General features: G+C 43.3%; 2 protein-coding genes across 3 annotated transcripts in view; one reads left to right on the forward strand and one right to left on the reverse strand.

Moving 5' to 3' along the window:
- Window positions 1-9,047, forward strand: part of tha1 (threonine aldolase 1) — a 38,539-nt gene extending 29,492 nt beyond the window's left edge. For both annotated transcript variants that reach the window (XM_043714928.1, XM_043714929.1), the window contains 3 exons: window positions 1,794-1,931; window positions 3,095-3,287; window positions 7,436-9,047. In XM_043714928.1, coding sequence (XP_043570863.1) covers window positions 1,794-1,931; window positions 3,095-3,287; window positions 7,436-7,728 — 624 coding nt within the window. In that variant the 3' untranslated portion in view covers window positions 7,729-9,047. The remainder of the gene's footprint in view (window positions 1-1,793; window positions 1,932-3,094; window positions 3,288-7,435) is intronic.
- Window positions 9,048-12,383: 3,336 nt separating this feature from the next.
- The window catches only part of tmem235b (transmembrane protein 235b), a 50,335-nt gene continuing 48,850 nt past the window's right edge, over window positions 12,384-13,868 (reverse strand). The window contains exon 4 of the mRNA XM_043714930.1: window positions 12,384-12,616. Coding sequence (XP_043570865.1) covers window positions 12,384-12,616 — 233 coding nt within the window. The remainder of the gene's footprint in view (window positions 12,617-13,868) is intronic.

The following is a 13,868-nucleotide window of genomic DNA, read 5'->3' on the forward strand; positions in this document are numbered from 1 at the left end:
TCTGTAAATTTTAAAGTTGTCTCCTACACACCACGATCTACATCATTAATATATATCAGAAAAAGCAAGGATCCCAATACCAATCCTTGGGAATCTCACTGCAAACCTTTCTCCAACCTGAAAAATGTCCATTAACCATTACTTTGTTTCTTATCACTTAGCTAGTATTCCTTAAAGACAACACTGGGGACATAAGGAGAAAGCCAAGATAGCTCATCCACTCAGCACTTCTGGTTGAAGATGGATGCAAAAAGTTCAGCCTTGTCTTTTTCCTGTTGTATTGGGCTCCCATTGTTGAGGATGGGGATATTTATCGAGTTATCTCCTCCTGTGAGTTATTTAATTATCCATTACCATTCGTGACTGGATGTGACAAGACATCAGAGCTTTGGTCAGATCCATGGGTTGTGGAAACACTTAACTTTCTCTTTAGCATGCTGCTTCCATTGTTTAATATACATGTAATCCTACTCTGCAGCTTCACAGGTTGAAGCCTGTTTGTTCACCATGTGTGGTGCTACTCCTGGCATGTCCTCCCGTACCCTTTATTAACCCAGGGTTGATTCCTTGGTTTGATTGTAATGGTAGACTAGGGATATACTGGGCCATAAGGTCACAGATTGTGGTTTAGTACAGTTATAGCTGCTAGATCTGTTCAGAATCTGTCCCATTTAACACAGTGGTAGTACCACACAATGCAACAGAGAGCACCCTCAATGAGAAGGTGGGAGTTCATTTTTCTTTCTTATCTGTTGTGGGATATGGGTGTTTCCGACTGGGCAAGCATTTGTTCATGCAGCATCTGAGGAGCAGGAGAAATCGACGTTTCAGGCATAAGCCCTTCTCCTGAAGAAGGGCTTATGCCCGAAACGTTGATTCTCCTGCTCCTCGAATGCTGCCGGGCCTGCTGTGTTTTTCCAGCACCACATTTTTCAACTCTGGTCTCCAGCATCTGCAGTCTTCACTTTCTCCAAGCATTTATTCATTCCTATTGGTCCTGGTGATGTTAGTGAGCTGCTTCTTTAAGACTGCTACAGCTTTGGGATACACCCACAGTGCTTTGAGGAAGGAAGTGTTAGGATTCTGAACCAGTGGCAAGAACTGAGGTGTCATCCGAACCAACACCATCATGGACATACCCACCTGAGACAGGGGAGATTGGTGAGGCTGAGGATGTAGGATCTTTCCCTTCCGCACCTGTTGCATTCCAGCCTGGCAGTTACCTATTCATTCAGCTCAGACAGGATGAGCACTACCGATGTAAGCACCTGGTCAAAGTTAACAGTCTGGAGCCTCAGTTAGTTACCAGGCTGTGGGATGAACTGGTGGTGAGAGCGTAACTTATGGCTGGGACCAGATGTTCTCTGACCCAACATTTAGATGCTGGAAATTTCTGCTCATCCAAAACCAGACATCAGATTAGCGATCTGACAATTTACAGGAAGTGGAGGCAGACCTAGATATGAGGTAGACTGACTGTCACTGGTAACTTGTGAAAAGTGATGCTGTGTTTTTGGATTGTTTGGCCTGAGGGCTATTTCCATTGCAAGGTGATTAGCCCTTCTTTCCCAGAGCCTCCAGGTCAGGCTTGGCAACACTCTTAACTGTGAGCAAGTACGAACCAACAAGAGCTCTTGTAAGGTTTTGCACAAATGATTCTGTTTAATAGTTTTTGGAAATGAATGCTTCACTGTTGATTCTTGTCAGTGTGAGATGCTGAGTGTGACACCATTCACTGTCTGAGTGGTCTGTTCATTATCTCGAGGTCACTGTTGCTTCTTCTCGGGGTACAGGTGCAAACTCTTGCTGACAAGTACCAGCTGCCTGTCCACGTGGATGGGGCTCGCCTGATGAACGCAGCGGTAGCTTTGGGTGTGAAGGCCTCGGAGATACTGCGATTCTGTGACTCCGTATCCATGTGTCTGAGCAAGGTATGAGCCATCAACTGGGAAAAGGGGAGGCCTCGTAGGAAAAGCTGTGGAAGGAGAAAGAGTCCAGGTAATCGTTTGAGTCAAATCATTCAAAACCGAAACAAAAAAACTGAAAAGTGCTGGAAAAACTCAGCAGTTCTTGCAGCATCTGCAAAAGAAAAATAGTGTTAACGTTTCGGGTCCAGAGACCCTTCTTCAGAACCGATGTTGGTGGGCTGCCTAACTCCAGGATTAGAACCCAAGAAGTTCAGGAACAGGTTGAGAAAAAGGATGAGGTGGGCTACTTGAAGGTAAGGGAAACGGGGAAAAATTTTCACTACAGATGCTGTAAGGCTGGTTGAGTGATTTGAAAGTTTTAATCCTTCATTTGCTGCCTCTGAAAAAGCTAAGGATCTCCTAAGAGAGAGTTTCAAAAGGTTTTCTGAAGATAAACAGTGAGCGATTGTTTTCAGTGGTTAGTATCTCACTGAAAATGTTCAGAAATTCAGGATTGTCATTAGAAGGAGGAAATAAAAAGAAATATTGTTGCAATGGGTTATTACAACATGGGAGATTTTAGCACAAGTGAATATTGAGACAAAAGCTATGCCGTCAGTTAAACAGGAACTTTTGATGTATTTGAAGAGATCATTAAAGAATGATAGAAGCGAGACTGGAACTGGAATTAGAATAGATGGCTCTGATGAAGGAGCAAGCTAGTACAGATCAGTTGGCAGAGTGGCCTTCCCTGTTGTTTTTTTCTGGGCGCTTCAAGTGATTGTTCTCAATCTTCGGGTGATTTGGGTGATTGTTTGTTCACTATGTTACAGGGTCTGGGCAGTGGGAGGCAGTACCAATTTGAAAGCTGCAGCTTCAGATATTCAAAGGGAAGCTGTTCAGCCAGGAGTGTCAGCTGAATGTCCTCAGGGAAGCTGATCTTACAGCCTCTGCAAGACACTGTAATCTTTTGCTATAAATTCTGTCTCTTATGGTCCTGCTCCACAGTGACCTGATGAAGGAGCAGCGCTCCAAAAGCTAGTGCTTCCAAATAAGTCTGTTGGACAATAACCTGGTGTGGTGTAATTTTAAACTTTGTCCACCGTAGTCCAAAATCGGCACCTCCACACCATGACTCTGACAGAGTCTCTCCTGTGGGGCTGACTATGTATTTGTGGGTTTTGCAGGGTTTAGGAGCCCCAGTCGGCTCTCTCATCGGCGGGCGAAAGGAATTTATTGACCAGGCGGTCCGAGTGAGGAAGGTGCTCGGAGGGGGGATGAGGCAAGCCGGCCTACTAGCTGCAGCAGGACTCCTCTCCATCTCCGATATGGTCGACAGACTCCAGGATGATCACAGAAACGCCAGGATGTTTGCCCAAGGTACCAACGTTTGGAAATGTTTATGGTTCGCCTCCTTTAATCATAAAATTTATCTCTGTGTAACACTGATTCAGTTTTGTCCATTCCAATGTACCCGGTCCTGTACACTGTCTGAAACAAAACACAGAGAATGCGGGATAAACTCAGCAGGCCTAGCTGGATACACGGAGAGAGAAACAGAGTTAACATTTCGAGTGTGATGTTACTTTTCTTAAGAATATTTTCTATGTTTGTTTCAGATTTCCAGCAACTGTTGTACCTTGCTTTTATCTCCGGATAAATTGCGATGAAGCGCGTGCACACAAGTGAAATGGCCCGATGAGATATCGTGCTGAGAGGCAGTGTGTTTCTGTCTGAACCACAATGGCCATGTGCTGGAGTAAGGGGAGCTGTTGCTGAGTGATGCATGGGATGGTTGAGATATTACAGGGATAGAACATGGAGCTCTGCCTGTTCCTGTGTCCCACAGACCAATCCAGGCTCAGTCCCCAGGCAGCTGAGATGTCAGATCGTCCCGGTGCAGGTCACTGCGGGCAATTGAAGGATGAAATCTAAGAGCAGAATCTTTAGGATGGAGGTGGGGGAGCAGAAGCCCTGGATCAGAAACCTGCCCCTGCAGGGCCAACTGATTAGAATTCAGAGTTTTGTGAGGGTGAGCCTTGACGGGGCCAGCTGTCCTGTCCACTTCGAGCCCCGCAGCAGGAACAGATAATAAAGTGTGAGACTCACTTCGCTGTCACTGAGGCTGCTGGTCTCCCTAAGGATGTTACTGAAGCCCTCCACAGCACCAGAGATGCCACATGGGAGCAGGACACTTGTCCACTGGTTCTGAGCAAAGCTTTTATTGTTCAGTAACAACCTTGACCTAATGTTGGAGACCGTGAGTGAAATGGGGGAGTTCCTCGTTCCCAGAGGACAGCAGGAGGGAGACCAGTCCATTTTGTTGTGTGTGTGTGTGTGTGTGTGTGTGTGTGACTGTGGTGCCTGTCTCCTGTTTTTGATTAGTGATTTCCCCTTTATTCTGCATAATTAATGACACTTTAAGCCTGGTATCTGGGAATATTTGTTATTGTGGCCCTGACTGGGAATGTGGAGTAATGAACATAAAATGGGACCTGCCACGTAGGGGAGCAAAAGCCTCTGGGCAAATGTACTTCTCTCGTTCAGGAATGTGCAGGAGAAGGGAGAGAAGGCAAGAGGAGATGGCACTGAATAGAGAGTTGCCCCTGCTCCACTAGGAGGGGTGCAAAGATCCTGTGAAGATGCCATGAACATGAAGGGTTCCCAGGAATGTTTCAGCCCAGTGACCCTGAGCCAGGTTGAGGGGCAGGCATGGAGGGGAGACTAAGCTACCTGAGCTCCCACATGCATGGACGATGTACTCAAACAGCTCAGCCCTTACTGATAGCCATAGAAAAGGCCCATGAAGTCTGAGCCAACCTGTCTGCACTAATCCCAGGTTTCAACCGTTGGCTTGTAGCTGTGAAAGTTCTGGGCTCCTTCCCCAATGAACTGTCTCAGTCCTGGGCCTCACCATCCTCACATTCCACACTCCACTGGAGTGTCAGGTTATCGAGAATGCAGCAGGACTCCACAGTGACTGAGGAGGTTCTGGGCAGAGACTATAAGAGCAAGGAGGTTATTCTCCATGCATATAAAATCACTGGTACAGCCTCAATTGGGGTAATATGGCCACTTCTGGTTTCTACGCTTTAGGGTGGAATAGGTTTATGAGAATGGTTCCAGAGGAGAAATGAGGGTGATGTTCTTTTGGCGAAGGGAATGTTGACAGAGGTGTTCAAAATCATGTGCCGTCCAGATATAGTTGGTGGGGGCCTAACTGTTCCTATTGGTGAATGGATCATTGACAAGAAGGCTAAGTTTTTTATTCACTCAGTGTGTAGTTAGGGTCTGGGATGCACTGCCTGAGAATGTAGGGGAGGCAGATCTGTTGGAACTTTTCAAAAGGGAATTGAATTTTTATCTGAAAATGATTATAAGCAAGATTATAGGGAGAGTGCCGAAGAGTGACACTGGATGTACTGGTCATTTGAAGAGCCAGTATGAACACGATGGAGCGAATGGCCGCCTCCTGTGCTGTAATTCTGAGATTCCATGGAAAACAGCACTTGAGTGGCCCAGGACCAGAAGAGCATCTTCAGAGGCCGAGTGGCTTGCTCAGCTGCTGTCCTACTGAATGGGTGACATTGATTTGTTGCCCCTGCCTTTCTCTCAGGGTACTATTAAGGGGCATCAGCCATGCCTTCACGGGATACCATTTGGCTCAAGAGTCCACTATATACTTTTGGGGTTGCAACGAAAGCTAAAGGCAGTGTTGAATGGTGGCTGCCAAAGAAGTGAGCAGAAACATGGAGGATGTTTGAGTTGTGGTCCCAGTTGAATGTAGAACCATAAAACCATAGAAATGATACAGCTCAGAAGGCAGCCATTCAACTCATCTTGTCTGTGTTGACACAGAGACACCCAGATACCCTTTCCAATCCCATCTTCCTGAAGCTTACAGCACATTAGGAGTAGATCCAGCTACTTTTTGAAAGAGTTTAGGATCTCTTGATCCACCAACAACCCAGGCAGCGAATTCCAAACACTCACCACCCTCTGCGTAAAAGAACCTTCTTCCCCATGTCACCTCTAATCCTTCTGCCGCTTAACGTGAATCTATGACGTTTTTGAACTCTCTGACAAGGGAAATGGGTTCGCCATCTACGCTATCTTTACCCCTCACGTTTTGTATACCTCAATCACATCACCCATCAGCCATCTCTGCTACAAGGAAAACAATCCTGCTTCACTGGTCTGGATTAACACCAGGTGCCTCAGCAATGAGATTGCCTGGATCAGAAATTGAAAATGCCAATGGGTGGCACGGTGGCTCAGTGGTTTGCACTGCTGTCTCACAGCGCCAGGGGCCAGGATTCAATTCAGCCTCGGGCAACTGTCTGTGTGGAGTTTGCACATTCTCCTCGTGCCTGCGTGGGTTTCCTCTGGGTGCTTGGTTTTCTCCCGCAGTCCAAAGATGTGCAGGTTAGGTGAGTTGGCCATGCTAAATTGCCCATAGTGTTAGGTAGATTAGTAGGGAGTAGGGGAATGGGTTTGGGTGGGTTACTCTTCAGAGGGTCGGTGTGGACTTGTTGGGCCAAAGGGCTTGTTTCCACACTGTAGGGAATCTAATCTAAAAAAAAATTAACGGGGATAGATGGCTCTCCAAATGCTCCCCGTTCATCAGGACTGGTAGAATGCAGTGTCTTGTATTTCTATATGGCTTGAGGGTGTCACCAAAGTAATCTGATCCACGTCCAGTCCTGACTGAGACCCTCTGCCTTGAGTCTCCTATCAGTTCTTTGCAACAAACAATTGTATCAATCTGTTGCTGGGTCACTGCTAAACTGAGGAAGTGAATTGGGACAACAGCATTCTCAAAGTGACAGCTTCCCTTGTACCACCAAGGTATGTAAATTGTGGCAGAATAATCATTAAACATTGGAATTATTAAAAGAACAATTTATCAGTCAAGGGGTAGATTCTCTCCTCAAGTTAAATGCTTTTGGAATTTACTGTGTATGACGAGTACCTCTGGGATTTGACTGTGGAAATGACACAGAATGTGGATGGGGAATTGAAATGCTAAGTAATTTACAGAATATGTAATGCAATGTGTATTCCATTGTGTGTACCATATCAGCCTCATCTCTCCTTGTGTTCAGTGTTGCTATGGTTCAAGAAACTTGAAATGGCTTATTAGCTAATTGCCAAAGTGTTTTTACTGAAAATTGAAGGGCTGCTGATCATAAGTAGATAAAGATCAGTAATGTTAACAAGCACAGCATACAAGACTGAAAGGCAGAAATAGATCATCGGGCAAGATGATACATAATGATTGAGTTTGCGTTGCTGTTTTGATTAGTCAACTACATACTGTGATGTCTGTACATACACAGCTAGCGATATCAGTATTTACCTCGTTAGCCAAAAAGTCCCAAAGGATATGGGACAAGTGAGTTGCAGTTGTTACAAAACCGATCAGCCGTGATTTCATTAAAAAGCAGAATAAACGTAAAAGGCTAAATGGCCAACTGTTATTCTAATAAATGCTCTTCAGTGACTGATTTGGTAAATACTGTTCACAGGTGTTCAGACGTTTGCTTCCTCCTTGTGTGACATCAATATCGATGCAGTGGAAACAAATATTCTAATGCTTACAGTGAATGACCCAAGGATGTCACCTGAGGAATTCTGTGACAAGATGGCGGAGGTGACGGACGATGAAATAACTGTGATGGGGCATGGTGTTCGAGTGTTAATGAACCCAGTATATGGGCACAAAGTCCGAGCTGTTTGGCATGTAGATGTATCAGAGGAGGACACTGAGCTGGCATTACAGAAATTGCAGTATGTGATACAGAAAGTCAATCAAAAATAGCAATTGTTTATCCAAACTTTGCAATCGTTGAAAGACAATAATTGTGGCTTGTATAAGAATGGAAAATTCTCAAGTCAGACTGTGAGAGATATTTGTAATTCACTTGCCAGGTCTGATCATTCACAGCAATTTGTACTGTTTGATTTTGTGAATTATGAACGCTGATTTTTAAACACTCATCCTGGTTTTCAGATGCATTGTCCCATCATTTCTATTCACCCCCAGCACCACAATGATCCGAGATGTTTGAACCCTTCTTCAGCATCCCGGATTTTAATTGCTCCACCATTGATTGGTGCGCCTCAGTTGCCTGGGCTCCAAGTCCTGGGATAACACCACAGAAAAGCAGAAACAGTTCAAGGAAACGAGGAGACGTTTTTTAGACCAAGAGACAGACTTTATTGTGAAACTGTCATGTTGATGAAATCCCATAGAAAAGCGTTCTCATTCTAACACTACAGAAACAATCCAGAATACCTCTGATCCTGATAGTTACAATACCGTTTCAGAACAAATACTGCTTGTGTTATCTGCTGGTAATATACTCAAAATTGATTCCAATCATTATTTAATTTCTACTAAATCTGTTATTAGGATTTGGCTGCTGCTGGTTTGGAGATCAGGTAAACAAGTAAACAGAATGAGTTGATGGATCAAATCCCCTGCTCTGTTTGTCAGTATTTCTTTAGCCAGTGGAGATTTGACATGATCAGTTTGGTGTTCTGTTTGCTGCATTGCCATTGTTTAGTGTAAAGTTCACAAATAGGCAATTAGCTGTTCATAATCACAGCACAGCAAAATCAGGCCCAACATTTTGCTTATGAGTGCGGGATTGATGGCTAAACACTTTTATCCCCACAGGGAATCATGAAATGAAGGATATTTATTACAAATGCCAGAAGAAAACAAACCTAAAAATTGTTGAATGTTTACCTCCGGCAATAAAGAAATGGTTAATTTTTATGGTTTATTCAATCATTCAACAATTATGTGGAATTCAACAATTATTTTAAACAATTCAACAGTTTAAAATGTGGAGGGCAATGATAATTGAGACACGGTCATTTACTTTATTAAAAGCATGTATGTTATGACTCAAAATGGTGAGAGACAGCTTCCAATTCGAGTTGATGATTTTATTTCAACTGAACAAGTTACTTAGTCAAAGCTCTTAGGTAATTTGTGTTGTGTTTTGTAGCTGAGGGAGTTGCTGTTATAGCTTTCATATTCAAAGCTTGACAAAGATCTGGCATTCCATTTGACTTATGTACTTACACTGTGCAAAGTTTAGAATTAAAATTGAAAGTTAGAGAAAAAGATTCCACCAATGTCTTCTGTCACCTCATTATCCCTCCTCCTCTTCCTTAGCAGTCACCAAAAATACTTTTAAGGTTCATTGCATATAAAAAATGGGAAGGACACTTAAACCAACAATTTGTCAGATGTTGCCTGAATGTTGAACTCATTCCTGATGTAGATCTTATACCTGAAACGTCGATTCTCCTGCTTCTCGGATGCAGCCTGACCTGCTGTGCTTTTCCAGCGCCACACTCCCGACTCTGATCTCCAGCATCTGCAGTCCTCGCTTTCTCCCTGTTGAACTCATCCCCATGAGACAGGATCTATCTCAAATCTTTCTTTGCTGTACGTTAAGGGAAAGTGAAGGCCTAGTGCTGTTATGACAAGGCATTAATTCAGACACTCAGGTAATGTTCTGAGGACCCAGGTTTGAATCTCGCCATGGCAGAAGATGGAATTCGAATTCAATAAAAATCTGGAATTATGATGATGATTGTCAGTGAAAAAAATCCATCTGTTTATCAATGCTCTGTAGGGAAGGAAATCGCCATCCCTACCAGGTCTGTCTACATGTGACTCCAAACCCATGGCAATGTGGTTGATTCTTAACTGTCTTCTGTGCAATTGGGGATTGGTAGTGAATGCTAGCCCAGCCAGCAATACTCACATCCTGTAAATGAGCACATTTCAAGGCAGATGCACATTAGTTATTAGGTCTAAAGGGTTAAAGGCAAAGGCAGAGAAAGTGAGAACAGGATGCTGAGTTGGATGATCAGCCAGATTCTGTTAAATTAAGACTCAAGGGCTAAATGGCCTACTCCAACTCTTATATTCTGTGTTTAAAGGACAAAGACACCTCTTGACCAGATAGAACTGATGTGTGAAGATAGCTCATCAAATGTGACCTGCACTAACTTATTCTCAATCAGGGGCTGAATCTGAATTGCTGAACTAGAAATCAATGCAGCATTCCATTTATTTCCCTGGCAATGAGTCACTGTGTCCCAGGGGAGTCATTGTGCAGAACAAAGAGGCACTGTCTTCTCCTCTCTGCACGTCTGCTGCTAAACTAAATCAATTCTCTGATCTCCCTGTGTGGCAAACCATAGAGGTCAAATCAGCTTGCGAATATCACTGACAAAGACACGCTCGAAATTTCTTTAATTTGGTTTACCTGGTTTAAGATATCCTGCTAAAATATTTAACAGATAAGAATATCATACAAATGCATTAACATCAGAACACAAACTCAATATCATAGTGTTCAGTCTTTGCTCAATTTGTTCCGGGTACCACACAACACATCCTTTTGATCAGCCCTCTTGCCCTGTGAAATGCAGCCTGTTACCATGTGTGACAATGCACCTTTCCTGGTACTTACTGCTGTCCTGTGTTGTCATTACATTGTATATCACATGATTAATCTATTTCACGAGATAATACAAAGGCTAAAGACATTTTCAAAGAGAAAAGAAAGTGAACTGACAGACTAAACAGTTTCTTCTTTGAGACAGGGATAGCTGTCATTGGAATATCCTTCACCATCATCTCATTTGGTTTCAAACAGTATTTGAGAAGCTTGGAACCAGGTTCCCTGCCTGCATCTCTCTTGTTAATCACGTATGCTCAGGGTGAATTAATGTATTAATTCAAATCATAATGCGAAACCCAGGTCAGCAAATAACATAGAGGCAGCAGCGTCACAACCCAACTGTTCTGCTTTCTTTTAACCATCTGGTTCCTTGTCGTAACCTTTGCTCAGTGACGTAGTAACAGCAGGGGAGAGAAAGAAAGTATCACTAACCCCAAGAGGTGAAGGATAGGAAATTATGTGAATGTTCGAGTTAATTACTGTGCAGTCTCAATAATTATATAGCTAAAAATGCTTCCGAATTATGCTGTAGTTGGATGCTTATGTCTTTAATCAGTGCTGGATGGATTAATTCAGTAAAAGTTTTGTTTCAGAACAGACAGTACTGGAAACAGCATTCCATCCTCCATCATTAAGCATTCCTGGTATCCTCACTCCTCACAATAATCCTCATTCTCAGAATTTTTTGAAGCATTTTCTATGTATTCCCTTTCCATCGCTTGTATATTTTTATAAGTAAGTGGTTCTATCTACTGTATTACCAGCAAAAATTGTTTGTGGAATAACGTTGCTCTTTTTTCTTTCTCGTTCAGTAAATGGATGAAAACATGGTTATGAATAAAGGCATAGAAAGCATAAGCGGACAATTCATCAGTGCTTCTCTGAAAGCCCCACCTGTTCAAAAGTGGCTGCACAAACATTGTGCTGAGGATTTGTCAATGAAAGGCCTGTGCAGTGTCACAGAACCATATGGTGCACTTAAAATGCAATCAGCATTTAACTTCAGATGAGACTCAAGGTATCTCGAGCAACAGTTGGGGGGAAAGGAAATGGATGGCAGATACCAATCCAGTCAGTAGTTTTACCACCAAAGAGTCAGCTTCCTGGGTATGATGAGGGATAGACAATAACAGGCTTGGGTGTTACAGATTGTGCCATGAGATCATTGAGACCTGGAGGGAGACATCTATTATTTACACTGAGCACCACTGATGGTAAAGGACACTACTATCGTCCAACCTTTACACCACAGGATGCATTCTGGTATTGATTGGAAATACCTCAGACCCTGGCAACATCCTTGTAAAGCTGAACCCTTTCAAGTTTCACAACATCCTTTAGGAGACTGGAATTGCACACAATACCCCAACAGTGGTCTAAACCAATGTCCTGTAAAGCTGCAAAGTCACCTCCCACCTCCTATAAAGGGAAGCATACCAAACACCTTCTTCACTATCTTATCTACTGAGACTTTCAAGGAACTACGAACATGCAATCCCAGGTCTCTTTGTTCAGCAACGCTCCCCAGGAACATACCATTAAGTGTATGTCCTACCCTGATTTGCCTTTCAAAAATACAGAATCTCACATTTATCTAAATTAAACTCCCTTCATCCTGATGGGAATACCTGCTGTGTCCATGATCTTAATGCCCCAACCTTTGCACAATTGACCCATTGGCTGGATTATGTGTTCAGAACACCAGTTTTATTTCCCTCACTTCCCTCTACATAACTGTGGATATGAAACTGTCAACTAATTCGTCCTTAACAAGTATATTGCTCTTTTTCATTTTCTGTCATATCCTCATGTATAGTTTCTCATTACACTTAACACCCAGAAGAAAGTATATGCCAAACTGGCAGACAAGTATTCACAGATACCTCCACTGTTCACAACACATTTCAGATTTTAGCTTATCACAGAACTCAGCAGAGTACTAAACAATAACAAACTGCTGCACAATTGGATGTGAACAACATGTTCATATGGTTGCTGACTGCTCGCGTTGCTGTACAGCAGTGAGCTTGGCAGCCAGAAGAAACAAAGCCCCAGCAATGACCTCTAAGACACAAGAAAGGCAGGCCAGACCCATGGACCAACTAAAACCAATGTAAACATTATCAAACAACTTGTGTCCGTACAAACTCATGGCAATGGCGAAGGCTGCTTTTGAATAAGCGATGTATACAGAGATCCCAGCCAGGGTCAATGCACCTGAAACATAAAAAACAAATGCTATTAGAAATTCAAGCCAAATTATCCATTTTTGTGCATCCCAAACAAAAAACAGGGCATTGGTATGGAAGGGTATTCACCTTAAACTCGGGGAAAGGCTCGGCAGTGACTATCTCCAACAAGAGAGAACCTAACCATTGCCTCTTGACGTTAAATGACATTAACATCATTGAATCCAGCACTGTCAACATCCCAGGGATAACCATTGACCAGAAACCAAAACTGGACTAGCCAGATAAGTATTGTGGCGAAAGAGCAGATCAGAGGCTAGAAATCCTGCAGCAAGTAACTTGCCTCTTGTCTCCTTTGTATATGTCCACCATCCATGATGCACATGTGAGGAGTGTGATAAAATAGTCTCCAGTTGCCTGGATGAGTCTAGCTCCAACAATTCAAAAAGCTTGACACCATCCCAAACAAAGCAAACCCTCTTAATTGGTATCTCATTCACCGCCTTCAATATTTATTCTGCCCAGTAGCCACAGTGTGTACCATCAACAATAAAAACAGAAACTGGAGAAATTCACCAAATTTCTTTACACAGCACCTTCCAAACCCAAGAACACTACTATCTAGAAGGACAAGGCAGAGGATACAGTCATGAGACAATCATCACCTGCAGGTTCTCCTCCAAGCCACTCACCATTCTGACCTGAATAGAAATTGGGACAGATTGAAAGGCCTCCTGGTGGGGCTGCTCCAAGGCCTGGCCAGAAACAGGTCCAGGCAGTGCGCTGTGAAGAGACTCATCTCTGCAAACTGCCTGTCCCTCTTCCGCAGTTAGACTCAAGCCTGGGTGTCCTTAGAGAAGGAATACATGGTGTCCACCAATGCTCTCGATGCCTTCATTTTGATTTAATCCTTCCCCTCCCTCTTCACTTATTCACATAAACATTGCCCTCATCAGGCTTTGCTTGTTAATGGTTCACTGGCCACATGGGTTTTTTTAAATGTAAAAAGTAGAAGTTGAGATTGCTGACTAGTTGTGTGATTGATGGGATGGGTCATGATCTGGGAGAACTGTTCCTGCAGTTACCAGCCTTTTGAATTTATTTTGGTTGCAATTCTTTAGAAACATATGTCAGGCAATTTTCTGGAGATGATGTGACACCTGAGTGTTTAGCCATCTGTGGTACATTTTAAAATTGTGCTCATTGAATGTGGGTGTTGCTGGTCAGTCCAGTATTTATTGCCCATCCATCATATAGTGCCCAGCCAATTAAAGCCAACC

This window comes from Chiloscyllium plagiosum, chromosome 24 (assembly GCF_004010195.1).
Source record: "Chiloscyllium plagiosum isolate BGI_BamShark_2017 chromosome 24, ASM401019v2, whole genome shotgun sequence".
NCBI classification, from domain to species: Eukaryota; Metazoa; Chordata; class Chondrichthyes; order Orectolobiformes; family Hemiscylliidae; genus Chiloscyllium; species Chiloscyllium plagiosum.